The 25,210-nt window shown below is 42.0% G+C and overlaps 1 protein-coding gene across 1 annotated transcript in view; it reads right to left on the bottom strand.

Annotated features, from left to right (window-relative positions):
- Positions 1–834: 834 nt before the first annotated feature.
- Positions 835–25,210, bottom strand: part of LOC146646517 (uncharacterized) — a 32,010-nt gene continuing 7,634 nt past the window's right edge. Inside the window, exons 2-5 of the mRNA XM_085391435.1 lie at positions 20,371–20,452; positions 17,360–17,874; positions 10,327–10,380; positions 835–2,306 (exon numbers count right to left, since the gene is read on the bottom strand). Of these exons, the coding sequence (XP_085247561.1) occupies positions 2,181–2,306; positions 10,327–10,380; positions 17,360–17,874; positions 20,371–20,452 (777 nt within the window). The 3' untranslated portion in view covers positions 835–2,180. The remainder of the gene's footprint in view (positions 2,307–10,326; positions 10,381–17,359; positions 17,875–20,370; positions 20,453–25,210) is intronic.

The raw sequence follows: 25,210 nt of genomic DNA on the forward strand, positions 1-25,210 counted from the left end.
TTGTTGTTTTGTCATAGGTTCCATTTAGAACTTTTTATTGACAGAACTAGAAAGTGTAGCCAGTGAGCAGTGAGTGTCCGCCTGTTGGCTTCATTTAAGTATTAGGCACATTTTAATTTCATGCATTTGACCTGGAGCAGCTGAGAAATTGTAGCAGCAGCCTTGTAGTGATGACCTTCAAAACAAACTTCCGTTTGTGTATAAGAAGCAGCTGCTGTGGTGGTTGAATTTACTACCACTAAAGGAAGGCTTTGTTTTGTTAAACTACAGCTGACAAATGGCATCAACATTAGCTAACTAATTGTTTATTGGCTTCACTGTAAGAAAAATTAAAGGCTGTATGTGGGTTTAGTTAAATTGACGTAAATGTAAATATTTCTTTAAGCCGTTTATAGCTGTGTGCATGCCTATCCATTAAAAAAAAAACTGCTTTGCAAGCGCCCCCTGTTGTGCCTCAGGCTAAACTGCAGCCAATTTCTGTACAACGTGATTAATGGGAGTCGCCGCCACTCTCTACAGATCTACCTTTGCAGAGTGCTGCAGGGATTTTTCTTTTTTGGGGGCTAAAACTTTGCGTCACAAATCAGAAATCCAGATCCATCTGCTGTGGCAGTGCCTCTGGAACAAGGAAACAGCCAAAAGAAGCTATTGGTTACAAAAAGTTTCATAATCAATTATTGCAGAAAATGACTTTAAGGGAAATAAAGAAAACAAGATATTTTAGTCATAAACCAAGGCCATTTTGAATCTAAAATTTAATCTCAATATATAAAACACAAATTTTAGGCTATAAAGCACCACAATCAGCATCAGTTGTCCACTTAAGGATTTACGACACCATAAACTCTCTCGATGGTCCCCAAATACAAATGATAACATGACATTGTTAAACTATGAAGGGGGCTGCTGCTTCAGAGTATTAACTGAGCACGCTCCTGGTCATACTTCTCACCTGATGTGCTGACTTCAGGCATGGAGACAGTGGACCTTCAAATGAAAAGTGCCCTGTAGCTGCCAGAGACCCAGACCTCATCACCAGCAAGGATCCTTCACACAAGGATAAACAGTCCAGAGAATCCCATGAAGGTGAGCTAGAATTTTCGATCCAACCTTAAATACTCATAATATCACATAAAAAAAAAATCACCTCCTAAACAAGAGGCCACAGGGCATTTATTGACTAATTTTTGTGCAACAAGGGACGAAAACATGTCACAATGTTACATTCACTTCAGCAAAATCCTAGTTACAGTGGTGACATTTCGCATTTAATAAGTTCATCAGCTCAGTTCTCGGGGCCGAGATCGACCCCAAGTTTCATTCAACACAACAGGAATGTCATTTCAAGGCATTAAGAGATCTGCAGAAACACTGGGACATCTTAATTACACCAGTGGTCCTCTTCTACCTAGACAGTAATGAGGTACAATATTGGAGAAAAGAAATGGCACACTACAAGTAGGCTATGCAGAACACAGCACCGTGTACACTTGCCGAATGTGCAGCAAACTATTCTCATCCACATACCTCTTTCTGCAAAGCAGTGAAATTCATGCAAGGAAAGAGGATACAAGTACTGAACTTTGACCTGGACTACAAGTGACAAATTCATTAAGAAATGTACATCATCAAAAGGTCAAAGGTCGACTATGTTCAACTACAGCCATACATGTTTGTTATAGCTCAGCCTTACATGACCTGCATATTCAATAATACATCCAGAGAAGCTTTTTTTTATTAACTTAATTTCAAACAGACAAATGTGACCACTGATGTCAGAGGACTCACCTCGCTGTTTTTATGAAGCTATCACATCAAAGGAAGAAACCCTGGAAGCATTTGATTGTCTTACATGCATTATTTCCCTTGAATATTGTGCTGAAAACTTAAGTTCAGGTGGGCCGTGTCCGTTTCCGGAGCGTTCTTCCTCCAATCACAGGATTTCTAAAACCTGAAGCATCCTCAGATGGGTTGTGCTGGGCCCGCTGTTGATTTCAGGCAGAGAGCGACGCTCAAAGTGACAGGGTGGGATTACCTGAGTGTGCAAGAATTCGACCTTCAAACAAACGCTTTCATACCAGCTGCTCGTTGGTCTAAGAAGGGCAGACACCACAAAAAAAAGCAGCCGTCTGGGAATGAAGAGAGGAGTGGGGAGGATTATCTGGTGTGAGGATGTTTCCTTATGAGCAGGGAGGATCCTCGGACGGACTCAGAGGGCTGCAGGGGGGGACTGTGCTCAGGGAGCGGAAGGCGAAGATGGAGGGGTCGTAGGTGTACCTGGGCGGGGGACGACTGCCCGTCAGATTCTGAAAGACAGATAGAGAGAGCATGTGTTTGGGTGACTGCAGCCTTTGGTAACGATTACCTGCTGACCTTAAGAATTTTTAACATGTAGTTTTGTTAAACTTTAAATATACAAGGCCATCAGATAGAGTTAGACCCAAACTGAGCTGGTGTTTCTGACCAAAAAAGCCATCCAAGGGCAAACGCCAGCCCCTGCCACTTCACTGCCTCCACTGTGGGGTATGTGTTGTTCCAAATACAAGCAAGAAGAGGCCCAAGCAGCAGGGGATGTGAATACCTCAAGACAGCAGTCATTCTCATGTTACGCAAAAGGAGGTTGGGTAAGAGACCCTTGTTGATCCGTAGACAAAGGCAACCGTTAGTGAACCTTACACAGGTTCACCTACAGAAACATTTCACTACTTTTAATCTTGTTGGCTTTAAGCCCTCTTAGAGTCATATTGGTTTGAGATTAACTAAAGAGCAAATGCACCAGTGGCTCACGATCCATCACAGGTCATTGCACATAAAATGACAAATGTGATGCTGAGGTTGAGCACAGTTTGGGTGAAGACACAATAGGTTGCTAGTTTAGCTCATGGGTTTAGGAGGCGACCACACGCCGCAGTGACCCGAGTTTGATTTTGACCCAAGGCCCCCCACTGTGCATCTTCTCTTTTCATCTTCACTGTACTATCTGGCAAGGGCAAAAAAGCACCAAAAACTCACTGACCAATGCTGAAGGAGGAGTAGTGATCCCTGTGAATTATGGATGTATCACAATGGGATGAGATAATGAGAAGTTCACAACACAAACAAATTCAAATAATAAATAAAAATCAGAATTTTCTTGATTTCATGTTTGTTGAAAACAAAATCTGTGAGCAAAACTAGGACTTGCATCAGTTAATCACACGACTTGAGTGTCAACAGTGGCCTTTTTGGCAACGGTCACAATGCATCTCCTCACTTTCAGCGAGCAATGAACTTCTTGTGTCTGCTCCTAGATTTCAAACAATAACCCAAACAATAATCCATAACCCAATCCTATCTGGACTGAGTTAAGGCACTGAGGTAATGCTTTCCACCCTCAGTGATGCATTTTGTGTTGCCCAAGTGCAAAAAAGCACAACATAACCCTCCCTTGAAGGTTGAATTCCCTTTTCTAGAATGATGGAGGAGAAAAGGGTGACTCTACCAGTAGTTCAAATACAAAGAATGATTCAGCCTGACAGCTCAACAGTTATGTAGTGTAAATTAGTAGTAGTATATACGTAGTTGCAGATGAGGTCACTCAGAGAGACATCGGGTGATCCTATTATAGTCATTACAAGTCCATGTAAATTCTGCACAAAGGATTTGTTTTCACATGTGCAGTCACTAGCATTATAAAAAGCACAGGCGCTACGAACCTACTCAAAATGACAACAAGGAAGAAGAGGAGCTGCTGTGTCTCTTGTGTTGTTTTAATGAAGAATTGCAAAGATGTGGGTAGTGAAAAATGTCTTCACACAAAACAGCTCTTTGAATTCAGTGCACACTGGTCCCCTTATAATGACTACACGGACTCACAAAAAACTGGCAGGCACAAAGACATCCACACTCTCATCACTCATCACTCTCCCTGTTTGATGACAAAAATCACTGACCATAGTGGGCCCGAGGCTTCAATTGTAAGCAGTTATGTATTGTAATCTATTACTTATTTACTTTGGTGTAGTATGACTGGTCATGGGGGAAGTCTGTATCTGTGCCATCTTGTGGGCCAGATTGGAGTCTTGGGCTGGGCTGATTCTGGACCCCAAGCTTTATGTTTGACAGCCCTGGTTTAGAGGCTGGGTGTTTCTGGTTTGCATAAAGTAGTCTTGACGACTTGATACCTGGGCGCTCGATACGTGCGACAGAGTGCAGCACACATCAAGTTAAATTGACAGTCTGTGGAGAAGTGTGGAAATGCTGGATCCTCAGGACACATCAGAGCAAAGTGAAAACTCAACTGGCACTGTTGGAAAGTTACTGCACCTAATTAGAACATTTTCACGCTAATTATTTATTTATTTATTTATGCACACTGCAGGTTCAGTGACATAAATGATTTTCCACTTGCAGAGACCCCTCTCTGAGCTTCTCATGGCTCTAGAAGGCCTCCGTCTAAATTTAGCCCTCGTCATTCTCCTCCCTACAGGAAACAACAGGAAATGACTTTGTTGGATTTGGCAGTGAGGCGGCACTTTCTCCCTCAGAGCCAAATCCAAGGAGGGAGCACATTTCTTCAGAGACAGACTTGTTGCAGCGAGCTGATACCATGGAAAGACTGGAGCGTGTGCTTATACAGAGAGCTGTAAATTGGGAGACCGATGCATTAGAGTAACTAAGTGGATCCCCTGAGATGCAGGGAGAGCACCCGCCGCTGCTAGAAAAATCACCCAATAACATCAGTGCATGTGAAGCTACAGGTGTTGCTATGACTTCAACCGACATCTTCAGGGGTTCAGCTCTACAACAGTAACTCAGCAACAATTCCCATCACCACTTAGAGCCGCTCTGTGTACTCATGTTTGAATAAAGAGCCGAAAAAAAAGAGAGAGAGAGACATGGAAAATCTCACTCTGAGACTGAGCCACAGTAAACTTGATGGATGTGAACTCTGCTGAGATGTTCTCCATATGGTAGCTGTGAGCTACTCCAACAGCAGAGAAAAGTCATACATCAGGACAACTCCCTGTCCACATTAACAATCCTCCTCACAGAGTTTACATCTGCGGCATTCAGGGTCAGACCGAGTACAGATCTCTGCAGTAGGAACGATGGCATGAAAGATCAGTTAAACCAGCGGTCCCCAACCCCCGGGCCTCGGACCGGTACGTGAGTCGTTTGGTACCGGGCCGCAAGAGTTGAGGCTCAGGTGTGAAATGTATGGTTTTCAGGGTTTTTATCAGTTTTCAGCGTTATTTTGTTATCGTTTTTATCGTTAACTCTGTTTTCCTTGGTCTTTTCACGTGCTTTATGAATAAATCTTCTTTTTTCGGTGCCGGTACTAGTTTTATTTTGTTGTATTTTTCCGCGACACCTTAAAGGCCGGTCCGTGAAAATATTGTCGGGCATAAACCGGTCCATGGCGCAAAAAAGGTTGGGGACCGCTGAGTTAAACATCTAAAAGAATCTTAAACTCTAAAGATTTAACAGCCGCTATTGGCATCGAAAAGCCACTGACGGGATTTACTTAAGAGCTTACTGTGCCAATCATGTGACTTCAAAGCACGGAAAAAGTTTGTTGCATATTTATTTTAGGAGTCTCTCTTTCAGAGTTGCAACATTTGCTATATTTAAATAAATGATACAAACGATACTGAGGTCTGCAGTAAGCAACTGCGCCCTATTTAACACAATCGCGCCTAGCGGAATGTGATAGCTTCTCAGAGTGTTAATTTATTTGCAATGCCAGGGGGAGATGTTATCAGGACAAGAGCATAACTGGTGCTGGTCGATGGCTCAAAGCTGTGAGCATGGATTGTAGCTCTTCACTGAGCCCTCACCTCGAGTCCATTTCAGTCTTGCTGTAATACAAAAGTCGGATTTACCTCAACCAGAAACCAAAGGGTCATGCACCACTTTTTCCTTACATTTAGCTCCCTCAATTCTGCCTATATCTGCACCACTTCCCTCAGCTCAATCAATTTTTTCCCTCCTCCATTCTTTACAGTGGCTGAAACCAGACGCCATCACTCTTGCCTGCTACAGCCGGGGAAGCTCTCATCAATAAACTCTCCTATTCACCTCCAGGCCCTGAGGGGGAGGCCTCAGCAGCAGCTACAGGGTCCAAAGCTGTGTTTTCATTCTTTCCTACACAAAACCCCCACCGCCACCACCATCAACCTCCTCAACCCCTGTAACAACTCCCATGCTTGAAAAATTGAGTCCAGTTTCAACCCCCTCCTGTACCCACCCAGCGAGATCCAGTGCCTTGGTGCTGGATCTTGGCCAGGAAACCGTGGGTCGACAGAAGGAGATGGAAGGGGGAAAAAGTGCACAAAGAGTGGACACAAGCTTCCAAATGGCTCATCAATCCACTGTGCACTCACTTTGAGACAAAAATCTCTGAACTGGAACAAACACAGTGCCCACAGACGTCACTGACGGGGACATCAGCAACACTACCAGCTTCACCAGTGAGAACACGGGATAATGAGCAATATCTCCACGTATCAGTGGAACTAAACAGATAGCAGCCGGCCAGGCTATAAATGGAAAATGACTCCATCCCTGGAAATACACCACAAGGGAACCGCACACACTCTACCTCCTCCTCCTCAGCTCCATCTCTCATCGCCACCTCGGTTTTTTACATTTTCACTCATCATCATGCAGGACTGAGGTATACTCGATGCTGTTACAGTCGCTGTGTGTACGTGTGCACGCACATGTGTGCGCTCATAAACAAGTGTGTGATAAGGTTCCACTGACACTATCCCACACGACGTGATAATAACGTCACTTTTCTCACCACACTGTGCCTCCTTCTGGAGCGCCCTCCTCCGTGCCAAGACAACAAAGCTTGTTCCAGCCTCCAGCTCTCCGTCCTTCTAAGCAAAAATCACCATGTACACAGTCGCATCGCTGATGATTAATTGTTGGCCGTTGCGTTTGGACTTCTTTGGGAAATTCCTGTTGTATTTACAGAAGTATTCAGGCTGGTAAATGTGCACTAATGGGACAAGCGGAAAGCACAGCTATTAAAGGCTGTTGAGTGAAATCAAGAGATCAAACAAACGTGAAAAGGAGGGCATTTTTTCATTCTTAGGCTAATGTATCACTGCAGTAAAGTTTGCAAAAGGAATCCAATGGCGCTATCAGATTTTCCACAGTCTCTATAGCTCAGTAGCTAGTGGGGCATGGGAACAAACGCTGCAGCCAGATGCTGTCCCAGTATGCAGTTGGATGGAGATCAAGGTGCTGGCAATAAGGCAGGCCGGTCTGTTCACAGGGGCTGAGCAACCTCGCAACCTTATCGCGACTGTAATGGATACCCTGATCTGGACTGCCCATCAGCCAGCATTAAAGGAAAGGCTCTGCATGCAAAGTCGTTTTAAATTGATTTCAATTAATTTACGTGTAAGACACACTTGATAATGATAATCTGCTTTGACTGGTTTTCTTCACTTTATTTTTAGACTCTGTTACAGTAGCTTTGTGTGATTCACAGTTCAAAATAATTCTTATTTATCTTATACTGCAGCCTGTTGGTGCATCCTCTGTAAGAGCTGACTATATCAGGAATTAGACCGGTCATGATTTTAGATTTTCATATACCAGGCATTTCTAAAGACTGCCGAGACCCATCTGGAAATCTGAAAATCGTCTGCGGCTCGCCCAAAACTATAATTACAGCTGTGATAATGACATGAGCCTAAGTAGTATTTCCTTCTTGGTGTTTTCACTGCTTCTTTTTTTCCAGATAATTTGCAAGGTGGAGTTGATTCATTAACAGCTTTACGTCTGCTACCTGATAGCCATCTGCTACTGATGAGATACAAGTTCACGATCAAAAATAGGTCCAAAAATAAACCATAATGTCTAGTTTATTATAAGAATTTATTCTCATGTCCCAATATCCACCCTCAGCAGTTGGGTATAGGACCACCAGGGCCTCCGCCCTTGACCACAGCCCAACACATTTCCTCAGTGGCGGAAATGAGCTTTCCTCGAAGGGTGACTGATCTCTCCTTTTGAGTTGGGGTGAGAAGTTCAGTCATAGAGGAGGAAGTAGGAGTAGAGCTACTACTTCTCCCCTTCAAAAGGAGCCAGTTGAGGTAGTTTGAACATCTGTCTGACCATGATGCCTCCTGGGCACCTCCTCTGTGAGGCGTTGCAGGCATGTCCTACCAGATGAAGAACTGGAGGTAGACCAAGGACATGCTGAAGAGATTGGATCTCTCGCGTGGCCTTGTAACGCCTCAGGGTCCCCCTGGATGACGTAGAGGAGGTGGCTGGGTAGATGGAGGTCTGGACTCTGCTTAGACTACTGCTTCCGTGACCCAGCACGGATAAGCAGCAGATGATGGGAGGATGGATGGATGGATGGATCTTAATTTCAAACTAAATTTTCAAGTTAACTAGAACTTTAACCCGTTCATAGTTGGTTAACGTTCTAATCTACCGTGAGTTGGACGACCTTCAGCACCGTTTTGAGTGAAGACCCATTGTTGAGTGCAAGTTTCATTATAATCTGACGAATACTCAAGGAAAGAATAAGAAGAATGGTGTGAACTGTGAAGGAACGGACGTCTCATCATTGGATAAGCTCACTGGTTCTTCAGCTAAAGAAGCTAAATATATATAACTATTGTAAATGACGTCATGTAACCATTGAAAATTATCATTGAAAATCATGCTTAGATGTATTTATTTTGTTAACATGACTCTCTTAAGTCACTCTTATCTCAATAAGGCTAAACCAGTATGAGCACTGGTTCAAAGTGATACACGGGGAACTCGGTTTGTTCAAGTCTCGTAAAGTAAAAATAGTGCAACTCACTGCAGTGACTCAAGGCCAGCAACAAATTGAGCAGACACCTCTGAGTCAGTGTGTAGCTAGCGTTAGCTCAAATGAGAGAAGAAAGGAGAAGACAAAAAGGCAATTAAACTAAGAGTGAACTCAGCCTAGTGAGTCTCTCGGTGTGCAAGAGGAAAGTGAACTCTGTTAGCAGTTGTCACATTGCTCTAATTAGGCATTAAGTGTGTAGATGCTGTCTGCAGTGAGAGAGCTGTGATAAACTGCAAAGTGAATCTGTGGCTTTAACTGATAGCACTGGGGTTTTTTTATATCACTTTTATCTTCAAGTTAGCAGCATCTGTATATCATGATGATGCCCCTGTTAAAGATATTACAACCCATAAATGGAACGCTTCAGCCTGAGCAGAAAATTTTTTTTTTTACCCAGCAATAAAAGTTCAAAACGAAGCTTTTATTTTGCCCTCATTTAAATATGGGATCCTGTTTATTATCTTACATGGATGGTTTTTAAACATGGCTACAGGCACTCACTGTTGGACCGCTCTACATACAGATTAACAACACCGCCAACCAAAAAAAATTTGGATTCATTACTCCATAAGACTTGTTGTCACTGATCTTCAGGCCAGTTCTTGAGTAATTTGGCGTACCTTAGTCCTTTCAACCTGGTTCCCTTTCTAAAGAATAGCTTCTTGACAGCCACCTTCCTCTGAGACCATTTCTGATGACGGACATTACCTTCAAATACTTTTCATCTTCTGCAAATACTTATTTAAGCCCGCAACTTCTTCCTGTGTCCTCCACTTGTCCAGTTTCCTCACATTTATTAAGGACAAACTGCACAACCTGCCAAGTTTTCAGCTATTAGTTCTTAGGGAATCACCTTGTTGGCGTCAAAATACTTTTATATGCCCATCAAATTGTGTTATCTTTGGAGTTTTTCATAGATCCTATTAAAACATGGGGGACAGATTTTTGCTTTCTTCTCTTTTGTGTAGACACAACACTCACTGGGTTGTGTGTCTTGGCTCCTTGGAAGCAAAATATATGGAAATGAGGCTTGGCTCAAGACTTTTGCACAATACTGTCCACTTCAAGGGTTTACAGATGGACTGACTGATGTGGGAAAGCTAAAAAAATATATTATCATCTGTTATACCAAAAACCTCTATATGTTGCAGTCAAAACTACTAACTTTGCTAACAAATGCCATTAGAGGAACATTATGAGCGCTTTGTCCCTTCAGAGCTCATAACAGCCTGAAAACATCGCCAGCTGTTGTGTTGACAATTTGTTTTATTTCTTTTTTTTACTGCTATCAGCTGTAGGAATGTTGCGTACAGCTGATAGCAGTAAACTTCATAACCTTCACCGTGACAATATTCTCAAAACATCTCGAGTGTTGCAGTCAAAATGTTATGTCTTAGCTGAGCTTTGAAGCTTACAGGAATACTATTCCAATGTTCGCCAATGTTGTGGGAGCGTTTCCTGCCAGCAGGGTATTCGTGTGGCAATGAAAGTGAACTCACCCGAATCTTTATGGTCCGTGTTTTCCCTCCGCAGTTCTTTTTCAGCAGCATCTTCTGTGAAGACAAGAAGAAAGCACAGTGACTTTTCTATCGATATTAAAACTTCAGCAGCAGCTCCTCTGTGACAGGAAGAGTAAAAGCTCCACACCTTTTCTTGTAGACTGAACTTTTTATGAGAGAAAATGACTGGTTAAAGCTAGTGTCGGTGCATGTGAGTATTTTTCTATAATCAGCCATATCAAAAACAGCAAAACACCAACACATGAAAACAAAGTAGGCACCGGCTTAATGTTTAATTCGGGATGATCGAGGAAGTCAGCAAATCCAGCTGTCTCACTCAAGTATAAACAGTTGGTCAATGAAGCTTATGCAATATCCTGTCTCCCACTCCCCTCCATGACCACGCAGCTCCACTGTTTTCAGAAAAAAAGAAAAAAGAAAGAAAACACAGTGGGGGTGGAGGGACCACACAATCATCGAATTGTCTGGAGTCGCGGAGGTAGCTTCCAAAGGGGAAGGGAGCGCAGGAGAGAATGGAAGCACCACAAGACTCCTGCTGCTGTGATGTGGGAGACAGTCAACGTGCACTTGCCCTCATGCTCACCTCCTGCCAGCCCTCATCTTTCTTTTTTTTCCCCTCTTCCCATCGGTGACTCTACAGTCTACAGTATTTGAGTGCAAAATGCTTGAAGAAGAATTTAAAAACAAACCAAATCCAATGTTTATTTTAGATGCTACATGTTTGAGCTGGCCTCGTGCAAACTTTCAAAGAACCCATCTTAGAGAAAAATCAAAGTGATAATTTTATCCACCCCTGCACACCACCCTCACCTTAAACAGGTCACAGCTTGCCAACGAGCTGTAGAAACGTGGGTACAGAACTTGTCTTCTATGCAACATGCTACAAAAATAGCCTTGACTTATCTAGGCTAATCCTTGGTGAAAGCTATAACCACTGTTTACATCCATGGGCCGCCTAGTTAAGATGGATGTAGACTCCAGGTTCTGAAAAGTGAATCCAGGGCATAAGTACTACCTTAACACTGCACTCTTATAATGGATGGTAGTGTGAGGCCATCGTTTGCACCTCTCTCCGGGCTAAAAAATTTGGGGGTCTTGTTCATGACCTGAGGACGAGTGAAGTCGACACGAAGGATTTGGTACCAGCCTGTTGTGCTGAATAGATATCAGACCAGAAAGCAAGCCTGTTGATTTACTGCTCAATCTACATTCCTTCCTCACCTACACCCACCAGCTGTGAGCAGTGATGAAAACAATAAGTGGACAGAAGCAGCTGAAACTAGCTTCCTCCTAAGGGGAGTTACGGATGGAACAGGTAACTCTGAGCGCTCCCTCTGAACGGCAATTGGCTTGGTACTGGGGGCTTCCCAGGATGCAGTGGGTTATCTTCATTGACCTCTTTTCATGATATATGCCTATACACCCCTCTGCATTTAATCATTAGTTATTTTTAATCTCTCACTCTCTTTCACAGTGTGTCTTCCTCCCACCACCCCCAACTGGTCCCAGCAGAAGGCTGCCCCTCCCTAAGCCTGGGTCTGTCCTGTTAGAAGTTATTCCTTCCCACTGTCACCAAGTGCTTGCTCAATCCGAGCTGCTTTATTGTTGGGGTTTTCTCTATTCTATGCTCTTTACCTTACAATAGAAGTGCATTAAGGCAACTATTGTTGTGATTTAGTGCTATGTAAATAATATTGAATTGAAGTGAATTTAATTGAATCTTTGCTTTTTAGTTCTACTTAGCTTTCACAGTGGTGTTATTCATTTCAGTTTAACACTTAGTGTTTGGATGACAGTGCAGAGAGCTAACAGGTCAGACCAGAATCTCTCATAGATAACTGGCTGGGTTGAGACCTGGTGGGTGTGAATGTTATAGTATATGTAGCAATCAAAACCATTTTCACTTACATCGGCATATAGTCGATCACTTAGAACAACATCTGTGCAGTTTGTGGGAATGGACACGGACAAGCAAGCATAAGGAGTTATCAGAGACTAAATGAACGAACCCATAAATAAATAAAGGCATGACTCTAATTATTTACGGTCACACTGGGGAATCATAGACCTGCACGTTAGCCCCTGGTCTTAGAGAGGGAGCACCGGAGCCAAAACTAAGTGCACTGTCAATATCCTTCAGCATTTAAGGACCATTTCAATCTGAAGAATTAATATTTTTTTCCATGCACTCTTATGGTAGTCTGAGGCCATTGTTTTCACCTAGAAGAAAGTGGAGTGCCCACTCAGTGTTTGGGGAGTTGCTCAAACATTTTGGGGTTTGTTCATGAGCTGAGTGAAGACAGAGACCAACAGATCAGTTTGGTACCAGCCCGTTGTGCCGAATAGAGCGTGAAAGCAAGCCAGATGACTTACTGCTCAATCTACATTCCTTCCTCACCTACGCCCACCAGTTATGAGAAGTACTCAAAACAATAAGATTGTAGATGCAAGTGACCGAAATTAGCTTCCTCCTAAAGGAAGTAGGGCTGGAACAGGTAACTCAGAATGCTCCCTTAGCTATGCTGCAATAGTCTTGGGCTGCTGTGGGTGCAGTTATCTTCACTCATGTCTTTTCACTCTATGTGTTTATACACCACTCAGCATTTAATCATTATTATTATCATTAGGGAGGCTGTCCCTCCCTAAGCCTGGTTCTGCCCTGTTAAAAGAGAGTTCTTCCTTCCCGCTGTCACCAAGTGCTTGCTCATAACAGGTTTATTTTTTTGTTTGTTTTTTTAAATTGTTGGTTGGTTTTCTCACTATTCTCGGCTTTTTACCTTATGATATAAAGTGCTTTGAAGTGAATTTAATTCAATCTTTTGCTATTTTCACTCACATCAGGATACAGTCGATCACTTGGAACAACTTTGACCAAGTCACTGTACAGTTCAGGTGTTTCCTTTAAATTGTCATCCAGTTTTTTGTTTTGCTCAAATGACCAGCATCTGCCACACTAACTAAATTGAATTTATATTGGAGTATGCTACTGAACATAACCCGGGATTTAGTTCTATGCAGTATCTGCAAGCCTCATTTTGAACTAAAGGAACAGTCTTGTTGTTCTTCTTCTTCTTTTATTGTGTTCAGATTTGCTGTACAAATATCTTCCTGTAAGATGAAGCTGTGTAAGCCCACCCACTCTGCATGTACAGAGTTATGGCTCTTGTTTTTTTTATAGCTGTCTCTTCGAAATGAAAAAAAAATAGACTATGAGTCAATCTAACTGAAAATAAGCCTGGGAGGCTATATTTTGGGCCAAATATACTTATTTCTTACTCTTCTCGTTTCTGGCCTTGAAAATGCTTTTCCTTTGCTTGCATGTCCATTTATATGGTTTCAGGATGTAGTTAAGAATATGTTTCAGGTGTTCCCTGCACCTTTGGCACAGAATCCCCATATTTGACACCTTTAAATTACATTTTTAACAAGAACCGCATCTCTTTCCCTTTCTTGCTCCCCTGGGGGCCAGATTCATAAAACTCATGACTGAAGCTGCGTGTACGAGCACAGGCAGAAATGCATCCTTTTCATTAGATTTATAAAGCCGTGCATTGGCATGGTCGTCTTTTATAGAGCTCAGTCTTCTTGGCTTGTGCTCCTTAATTAGTCATTTGCATATAAAACACTGTTTGCACCAAATTGCTTCTGGAACTCCGAACAGAATAAAAACCAGAGGATAAAAAAGGTTGTCAACTTTATGTTCATAGAAAAAGAGAGAAGTGGTTGTACTACAAATGCGTGGGCGAGGTCCTCCACTAAATGTCTGACCGCGGCATTCTTATGGTGTACTCAGACCAAACATAATGTGAAGCTTTGCCATATATATCTTTCTAACACACATTTAAGATCGCTTTTGGGGGTAATAAGAAATTCAAGGGTTATAAGCTAACTTTTTCCTGTACAAACACCAGTGAACATGTGCTATTTGTTGTACATCAGACCCTGGATGAGGTGTAGAAGTCGAGGCTGATTTCATGACTGGGAGATGTCCAGCTAAAGGGTTAATGTGTCTGCTGGCTACCTCTGTAGGCCCCCTTTTGTATTCCCTGCAGCACCTCCCATTCCACTTCACTGAGCGTGCACACACACACACAGTGACACAGACAGGAGGATGTACACATGCAGACACAGACAGACAGGCAGGATGATGGATGCACACACATATACACATCGACACACTACTTCTCTTTTTACACTTCACCCCTCTCGAAGTTGCCCGCTGTCTCTTATCATCTGTTCGTTCCCTCTAAAAACCCCACGGACATATGGACCCCAGAAACCTGCAGTTTCTCTCTTTGCAAAGACACACACACACACACACACACACACACCCTTCCCCATCCACAGTGTGGGCCAACAAGTCTATTGGATTTTAATGATTAGCGACCAGCTTCGCCGTGACTCATTAGTGGCTGTCGTTTTTCTGTTGTTTATTTAATCCTCTCCTTCTGCCTCCACCCCTCCATCGTTTCCCCTCACTCGCCAGCCTTTGTGAAAAACGAGGGCGGACATCTGCCGTCCGTGGCTCCCTCTCCTTCATCCCTCTCCAGCCAGACCACCGTGGAGGCGAGCGTCCGGCTATGGAAAGGGAGGACTTTGTTTGCGTGTGTGCATGTGTATTTGAAGAGTATTCACGATTGAATTTTTGGACCAAATGTGCGACCCAAGATCGCTGTTTGATTTGCTCAGGGGGGTGGAGACGGGGGGGTTAAGGCTCATCTGCCATTTGGCACACATACTGCTATAGTGTCAGAATTAAATATGATATTACATAAATAGGTACAGAGAATCTATTTCAGCATACAGTGAAACGGGTTGTTGGACATGAAAAGACTGCATTCTGTGAATGCATCCAAATATTTGAGGGAAGAAAATCTGGCTCCTAATACAACATCCCCACATAAACTCACTGATTATCCAAAATTATGGCATTCCAAGCTCCAAGTTAAACATCCTACTGAGAGAGAAATGGTCTGTCAGTGATCTGTTTCAATTACAGCAATAACGACTGATAGCAATTAAAAATTGATTATTATTAATCAGTTATACAGTGCCCTGGGGACTAAACCGCAGAGCCATTAAGTAAATGTAGATTAGAGTGCTGTACTGAAGCATAATTTGGAAGTACTTAGTATTTTTACTGTGCTAAAAGCTAGAAGTGCATTCACATTTTAGGAAAATTTCAGTGTTATAAAATATATAATGCACTGTAATTCTTTAAACTAACCAAAAGTATTTAATCAGTTCCACCCGAACCATTTACAACAACAAAATATTGCTTACATGTTAATCCACAAGTAAAAATAGGGATTCATGCTGTTATGCAATTTCATGTATGTGTTACTTTTAAGCAAGGTGACCGGATATCCTTCTTTATGTGGGATTGTGAAGCATTTTTTTATCCCGTGTTCCCTTGTCTAACATCTTGAGATATTGTCCCAAATATTAACTGGCTCTGCAGGACATACCCTTTTTCTATAGTGTGTGCATGTGCAGTGAAGGCTATAAATGTTAGCCTATCTAATACTAAACTCCCTATGGAAATTTACAAGTCACCCAAAAAAAAAAAAAAAAAAAAAATCAAAAATAGAAATCACAAGCTTTGCAGAATTTTGGTGAATATGATGGAAACTACCATCAAAAAATGAAGAGGAAGTGAGTGCTGCATACACTGCCGTAATTGCTGGAGTTTCAGTTTTGCACAGAAGAAAACATGGCCTGATGTGATGCAGTATCTGTGTCATAAGTTAGCAAGAGAGTTTGAAACACTGCATTTGACCTTTACATGCTAAAGGACAATACCTCCTAACAACAGAATCTGGTCACTGATTTTTTAAGTCTTTACCTGTCCTTGTAGCCAACTCTGTGTGTGGGTGCTAGGCCGCCAGCACATATTACTTACCTGTAAGTGCCAACAGCCAAACTATGAGCTAGTCAGATGTGAACTCTAAGTTTTCTGTGATGCACTTTTACTAAATGTTTCCATAGACTGCTTGGATTTATGTCCTTATACACTGACGACTTGATACACTTAACGTAATGAGCCTCCACTGAAGTGTAGCCAATGTGGTACACGGTGCTGCAGGATATATGTGAAAGGCAAGTGCCCCGGGCCCTCACAAGTTGCCTCAAAAAGAGAGTTCCCTGTTATGGTCAAGGAAGTATAAAAACGCATGCCATTTTCTCCAATATGGACAACAAAACCATTTCCTTCAGGGCCCATTGATACTACGATCGTTAACAGGGTTTTTACGGACTCAAAATTGGCTGTTGGGGGCTGACTGAACATAACATAATAAGTCTACATGAAAACAACAAGTTTTACCTTAAATTGCAAAATTGTAGGCATTTTCTTGTCATTTAAGGCAACATAACAAACAAGATTGCTCAGAGGGCGCAAGTCCTCCCGAAGGCAAGAGCTATACTACAGTAAAACTTTGTTTTTATTACAATATGATGACTTCAACGTGTTATTGGTACCACAGACGTCGTAGGACATCAGATGGAAAAAATTAAAAGTGTGTTGAAGAGTTCTTTCCACAACCTTTCAGAGGATGTATTACTCAGTACGGTTTCTTGCGATTTTTTCCAAGGTCAAAATTGACCTTGGGCTCAATGAAGGTCAAAGTCAAATGCTTGGCCAACCTAGATACTCGTGTCTCCTGAGGCCTAGTATATTGTTGAGAAGTTTGAAGGCGATAAAAAAAAAACAAATTGTGGGTAATACAAAAGGGTTTTTTTTTTTACATTTAGTGTGACCTTGACCCAGATTTTACCCAAATTTAATCTGTTTGAGCTGTTTTTTTGCATCTACCATCACAAAAAATATGACATCTTGAAAACTGTAAATCTTAGACTGCTAAGAAACAGACAGACAAACAAAATGAACTAATTACATACTGCCTTCTTTCAGGGGAGAATAAAAAGGGTGCATTATACTAGCTGCAGGAAAAACCCTGCTTTAATAATTTAGCGCTAACATATACATGCTCCTCGTATTTAACTCACGGACCTGTTGCATTTTCTCCAAGTCCAGACTGGGTCTCCCTGGTTCCCCCCCGTAGCTGTGCCGATACTTTCTGTAAGGTGCTGATTGGTCAAAGTGGGTCAAGATGATGGGTCGTGCAACCGGCGGAACCACCTGCAGCTGAAATCGCATGGGGGGTGGCTTGAGGCTACGTGGTGGGCTGGAGCTGAAAAGTACAGGGCTGGGGGAGGCAGCCAGGCAAGCACCGGGCTCCCCCAGCGACCTGGCGGAGGCGGCAGGCGACCTGCAGCCACAGAGGTCCCGCACCTCCTCATCACTGGAGGCACTGCTGTGGTGATCGCCATGGCGCTGGGAGAGTGAAGATACCCACTTCCTGTTATCGCCGCAGCTGATTCGCTCGAGTTCTTCCTCTGAAGAGTGGCGATCCAGATTGGCATCTAAAAGGAGGCGCAGGCGTCGCAGCCGTGCAGGAGAGAGGGGACCCTGGTTGTGCTGCTGGCTGGTGGCCAGAGGGGTGAGGGCACAATTTCTCCGCCTCTCTAGGAGAATTAAAAACTCATAAGTCAAATTTTAAAAAATGTAGAAGATTATAATTTAATACCGAACAGACCAGTTACACTGAAACAAGGTACCCCTCTGCTCTCATCTGTTTCCTACTTTTAAGCTAACCACTAGTCAGATTTATCTCTCTCTCCCTCCTCTAAAGGACTAGGAACAAAAGTCACCAGGAATCCTAATAAAGGCTAAGTAATCATTCCAGATTACCCCAACTCTACGCTATCAAAATATATATTTATTTTCTATTGTTCTCCCAGTTCTTGGAAATCAGGGGACAAAGACAATCACTGTAGCTGACACGCATCAAAAACTACTTGGATTTGTTATATAAATCTGTTGCATTTGCTTTTTTTTTGTAAGGTAAAACATGTCCGGTAAAAGTGGGCATTCGGCAACTTATTTTTTTTTAATCATTTGCACCTCCTTCCAGTAGCAGAGCACTTTATTTTCATCTTGTTTAAGTGAGAGAAGATCCTGTAGCTTTGTGCAAACTATAAAGTCAAAATTGTGAAGTTTACCAATTTATTTTACTATGAAAATCTAATTTTACATTGAGGAAAAGTTTAAATTGTTTGTACGCTCTGTCAGTTATAATTCGGTATCGGCAGGTCACATTTAGAATTTAAAAGAAAGACAAAATCTGAATCAGTCAAGAAAAGTGCAATGAATACATCTACTTTTTAAGGTGTCTGAGAGATAATGAGATCCCAGACGACGTAGCTACTTTAAAAACTAGAAGCTTTATAAATGACCTCAGTGCAGCTGCTACACTCAACAAAAATATAAACGCAACACCTTTGTTACTGCTCCCATTCCCCATGGAATGGACGTAGAGACCTAAAATTCATTCCAGATACACAATATAACCATCCCTCCCAAACAGTGGTCACAAATCAGTCCAAATGTGTGGTAGTGGGCACATCTGCTATATTGAGATAATCCATCCCACCTCACAGGTGTGCCACATCAGGATGCTGATCTGACATCATGAGTAGTGCACAGGTGTACCTCAGACTGCCCACAACAAAAGGCCACCCTGGAATGTGCAGTTTTTTGCGCTATTGGGGGTCTGGGGACCCAGAACCGGTCAGTATCTGGTGTGACCACCATTTGCCTCATGCAGTGCAACACATCGTCGCATGGAGTCTATCAGATTGTCAATTGTGGCCTGTGGAATGTTGGTCCACTCCACTTCAATGGCTGTGCGAGGTTGTTGGATATTCGTGGGAACTGGTACACGCTGTCGTATACGCCGGTCAAGCACATCCCGAACATGCTCAATGGGTGACATGTCCGGTGAGTATGCTGGCCATGCAAGAACTGGGACATTCTCAGCTGCCATCTGCCCTGAACAATGTGAACCATGATTCATCCGTGAAGCGCACACCTCTCCAACGTGCCAGACGCCATCGAATGTGAGCATTTGCCCACACAAGTCTGTTACGGCGACGAGCTGGAGTCAGGTCAAGACCCCGATGAGGACGACGGGCATGCAGTTGAGCGTCCCTGAGACGGTTTCTGACAGTTTGTGCAGAAATTGTTTGGTTGTGCAAACCAATTGTTCCAGCAGCTGTCTGGGTGGCTGGTCTCAGACGATCTTGGAGGTGAACCTGCTGGATGTGGAGGTCCTGGGCTGGTGTGGTTACACGAGGTCTGCGGTTGTGAGGCCGGTTGGATGTGCTGCCATATTCTCTGAAACGCCTGTGGAGACGGCTTATGGTTGAGAAATGAACATTCAATGCACGGGCGACAGATCTGGTTGACATTCCTGCTGTCAGCATGCCAATTGCACGCTCCCTCATTGCTTGTGGCATCTGTGGCATTTTGCTGTGAGACAAAACTGCACATTCCAGGGTGGCCTTTTGTTGTGGGCAGTCTGAGGTACACCTGTGCACTACTCATGATGTCAGATCAGCATCCTGATGTGGCACACCTGTGAGGTGGGATGGATTATCTCAATATAGCAGATGTGCCCACTACCACACATTTGGACTGATTTGTGACCACTGTTTGGGAGGGATGGTTATATTGTGTATCTGGAATGAATTTTAGGTCTCTACGTCCATCCCATGGGGAATGGGAGCAAAAACAAAGGTGTTGCGTTTACATTTTTGTTGAGTGTATTTGGCCGTATTTCCTTTTTCTAATGAAACTTCTGCCAGCAGCTTTCTGAAGTAGCTGAAGTTGATTGAAGTGAAACGCTTTTCAAGTTTCCTGTAAGCAATCTGTTACGGCCAACAACAAGTATAAGTATCAATGGCTCTTTCAGCATCCTCTTTTCACCTTTACTGCATTTCTTAGGTGATTAAAACTTTTTTCGTTTCCCAGAAAACACTGTAATAATTTGAAGGACATTTCCAGAGTCAAAATTATCCTCCAGTAATCAGTGTTCCCCTCTAATCTTTATTTTTGACCCAAAACAGAAAATCATCGTCTATTTTCAATTAAAGGTGATTTGCCTGGCAGTGGGAACATACCTCTGTCAATCTGTGCAAGCTCCTGGTTCTCCCCTTCTGAGTCATCGCTCTCCCCTCCCTCTCCGCTGCCATGGTAGGAAATCTGGAAAAAGCATCAGCTTGTACTGTAGGTCAAACATGCAATGCTAAATTAACCCCTCATATCCCCTGCTGATATGAATCTTAATATTACACACACATACACAAAAAAAACAAAGTTTATCATACAAGGATATATAAGGGTCCTTCTCTTTCAAGCCAAAGAAAAGGAAGATTTTGGTCTTAGATCGTGACACTTGGCGTGGGTGTAAAACTGATTTGTTTGCCGTTTTAACAGGGCTTAAAAGTGTTTTTTTTAGCCCTGAATATTTCATGTGTATATCTCTTTTAGGTCACAGGCTTTGACAGCAATAATGCAAACTAAAAATCACAAAACTTTAACTCACTTTTATATAATTCCAGAGCCTTTACGTTAGAAAATATTCATACCTTGAGAGTAAATTTTTGCCTGGCTTCAGTAAACATACACAAGTTGCTGTACAGAAAAACATTCAACCTAAACCAGACTGTCTCTTTAAAAATCGTTTCCTCCTCTACAGCAGCAACAACAATACAGATACCCTGCAGACTGCAAAGCTAACAGTTAAGTAATGCGCCTCACACTCAGTAATTACCACTCCGAGGCTTCGCTGAGCAGCTGCCATCTGTGCTTGAGCTTGTGTGTACGATGACACACATACATCCACACAAACATACAGTGTCCTCCCTTCTAGTGTGTAACACACACCACCTCCTCCTCCTCCTCCTCTTTCTGAAGGCCTTCAAAAAAATACAGTGAAAAAGGGGGAAATGAGCCAGGGTTTCAAAGACAAATACAGGGAGGACAGTATTCAATTCATATTAAGTGGAAGTTCCAGAGTATGCTGTTATGCAACAACATCAAGGCCGTTGAAATCACATTATTCACATCTTATATCAGCAGTAATGAATAACAGGAGTTTTGGCCGACTTTCTGTCAGCCAAAACTCCTATTAATCATAAATGTAGTTTCCTTAAATTGCTACAGGCTAAACTGACTGAAAACATGTCATACTTACAGTCCAATGTGTCATATCAGTGCAGACCAAAGAATAGGCCAAACCAAGTCTGATGATGTAACACTGCAAACACTCTTTCCACACTTTATGTTGCTAGCTCAATGATTTTTGTCTTTCACAAAGTAGGACAGTGTCTAAATGACCCTTGAAAACAATGTTAATTTATAGATGATATTTTAGACTAGACCAAAAAACTTTATGACCATCTAATAACAGGTTTTTTACCTCCTTGTGATTGGCCATTTACAAATGTTTAACTGGAGTTCCCCCTTCATTTAATGCTTCCTTTAAAAACTTCAGTTGCTTATACTCTCCAAGAGCAAGTCTGATAACATCAAAAAGTCACATCTGAGCAGGTTTTAGCAGGTAAACAATCCAAGCTGGGTGCAAAAGATGGACATTTTTTTCCCAAATGCCTATTATCAAAGGCTTAGCTTTCTATTATTTTTTTAATCAATTTGAATCCTTAAACAAAGATTTGCAGAACAAAAGAGAAATTTTGGTCCCAGAAGACAGCTGACTACATCAGTAGTGCATTCAAAATTTGCACCCGGAGGCTAAGTCAGCAGAGAAGCCCAGATAACGTTTCTGGTGGTAGGTTTGTGAAATGAACGTAACCTGTCCCAGTTTACTTCCACCAAGAGCTGAGGTGCTCCACAGACAAGTCCCTAATCTATTCCAGATTCTATATGGTCTAACACAGAGAAACAGATAATCATACATGTCATTTGCCAATTTAGAATCACCGGTTAAATAAACATGTGTGTATCCGGAGTATCTAGAGGGAATGCAAGCAGGTTTTAACAGAATATGCACAACTCCACACAGAAAGGCAAAGTAGATTTGAAGCAGGAACCTTCTTGGTGCGAGGTGACAGTGCTAGCAGTAGGTAGTAAGCACTACATGCCAAAGTGTCCAATTTGACCAAGTGCTATGTGCTAAATTAATATGACTTATTCCCCGAGTATATAGCATACTACCAGCAATGACATGGCTCATCAACTAAAGGCCATTCGGGGTCGCTATAGCTCAGGAGCTACAGGTCTTCTGTTAATCAGGAAGTTGATTGTTTAATCCCTTGCTACTCCAGTCTGGATGCCAATCTATCCTTGAGCAAGATACCAAACCCCAAGGTTGGTCCCAGATATCAGCTGACTACATGAGTAGTGCATTTAAAATTTGCACCCAGAGGCTAAGTCAGTAGAGAAGCCCAGCTAATGTTTCCCCAAGTTTTTCTCTGATGCATCCATTGTAGTATGAATGTTAGACACCAAGCACTCATGTAGGAAAAAGCATGGAAAAGTGTACAAAACAGTCCATTTCCTATGAATGCAATTACTACATTTATTGACAATCTAACAACAAGAGTTTAAGGAGTTTAGGGAACAACATGGCGATGCTTAAAAATGAAAGGCAACAATTAACAGAACTTTTTAACCCTACAGGAACATTAACTGAAGCAATAAATATCCTACAAATACTGAAACGAACTGAAAACGAGCTACAGCTGAAAATGCTAAATCAGAAGCTCCACTTGCTCAAAGTAATTTATTCATTTTAAAAAACATGCCACCTTCAGGAATCTCAAGGCAAGATGTTCTAACAATGTTACCACTAAAGATTTTTAAAAAGTTATCACCAACCATTTTCTAAAACATATACAGAGGATGCTATCCTATCTTAATGAAGACATCTAGAAGTCACCTAAAAGTGTAACAAAGGGTATATTCCATGCAATAAAAGAGTGTAGCCTTCATGCTTTTCACTGGTGCATGAGCTGTGGGAAGGATACTCAATGAACAGACCCAGAGCCAGTTCACAAGACAAAACCCCTTGGCTGAGGGAGTCTCGAGTTAAACAGCTTCACTTCATGAACTCCATATGAAAAAGACGTTGAGGAATAACTGTGAGGAGGAAATGTGTTTTGGCAAGTGGTTGGCTTGGGCTTCAACTCCACTGTATACTACAGAGAGTTATTGTTGGGCAGCATCCATAAAGCAGTCGAAATCCTGTTAACATTACTGTTGTAGGATACCAAGAGCGAACTGGTACTAGTTGCGGGTTATAAACATTTTAATTGTACTCAGAAGAGACAGGAATTTAGTCTGAGTCGCTTAAATCTGTTTTCACTCGCAGTGAGATCACCACTGAGATCAAGTTAGCAGCTTTTGCTTCTCTGCTTCTTTGGAATTCTGAAAGCTTCTTCACAGACAAATCTCTGTCAGTCGGAAAAATGAATGATTCTGATAAATTCTGGCATGTTTACATTTGACATTTTCATGCCAATGTCCATGAACATGCTCTGACTGCATCTTGACCCCCCACGTCCCCTCCAAAAAATGTCAGCTTAAAAAAAAAAAATCCAACACTTACAATTTTGTAAGTGTGTACAAAAAAGAAGTCTGCTAATGCATGCTAATTGGTTGGCTAAGGATATATGGTAGGAAGTCCTCCCTCGATGACAACCGTTTCCAAATGATAACAAACATTAGTAAAGTGGTTGAACCACAACAGAAACCCCATGTGTGTGAGAAGCATGTGGTTGTGGTGGCTGAAGGTGACTCGTGTCTGGAAAAAGACAAATCAAAATGGCAGATGGTGGAGTGGCTCATGGTACTTTGACTGTGACAGAAAGATACTTTAATGCAATCAAAATCTGAAAGTAGAGCAACAGCTATTCTCTTGACCCCGGCTGCGGTCAAACAGACCAAAAAAATGACTTCCTTTTCCTAATCACTTTACCCTTGATCTCAATGGAAAACATGTCAGGGAAATTTGTAAAGGAGAATTTCTAAGGACTTAGGAAAAGTGAACCACGGTGCTCAGGGAATTCAACTATACTTACATAAGACTACTTAACAATGTGAATGTTGTTGACATGGAACTAGCCGGAGATGACAATGACATCCACATCTTAAATACTTCATCTCATGGAGGTCACAGTGATTGTGATTAGTTGCTTATCAAGTCCACTCATATTTTCTCGTCCTACTGGAGAGACGATCTTATTCTGACTTTCTGGGACTGAAGTCAAGACAGTCCTAAAGACTGCAATACAATAATGGACATAACTAATGCAAACTAAATTATAGTGAACCTTAAAATGACTTTGATCACTTTGATAAAGCTCATAATCTTAATTGTTTAATCATAGAAAATCTATTCTCAGAGTTCATTTTTGGGTTTAACAACACTGTGTTAAAGAATCATACATATTAGCAGGTTGGGTCACAAAATGGAAAATGCACTGTTAATATTTACATGATTTCTATTACTTGTTATTTATGTTTATTTGTTTTCACAAATAATGAATTGTGGGACTTTCCTTTCATAAAGGATGCTCCAAAGTACCCTTTGCTAAAGGATGCAATAAATGTAGCATTGAGCACTGATATAGTGGTATCGTTCATTCACTTGGAAATCTTCCTAAGCAAAAATGACTTTAACTGGAGACCTCTTCAGTTAAAAATGTGATAAAAATTGACAGAAGAATAACTTTTACCACATGAAAGTTTTTTGAGGGAGAGGATATGGCTCTTTAGGGCTAGACTATCTAAGCTATGAGACTTTAGAAGTTCTTTGCTTCTAGTTTCTCACCAGAAGGGGTTAAAAGACCAACAACAGCTCAAGCATGAACAGAACGAGACCCCTTCCCATGAACTCAAAAGCTACTACAGCATCTGATGAATTTCTCTTAATGCAAAACAAGTACATGTCAACAGATGATAAAAAATAAGCTATGCAAAATCTCCTCTGGGAGTGTG

The sequence above is a fragment of the Rhamphochromis longiceps genome, linkage group LG19 (assembly GCF_057381845.1).
Source record: "Rhamphochromis longiceps isolate RC_006_pf linkage group LG19, R_longiceps_female_GT1.1, whole genome shotgun sequence".
Taxonomy (NCBI): Eukaryota; Metazoa; Chordata; class Actinopteri; order Cichliformes; family Cichlidae; genus Rhamphochromis; species Rhamphochromis longiceps.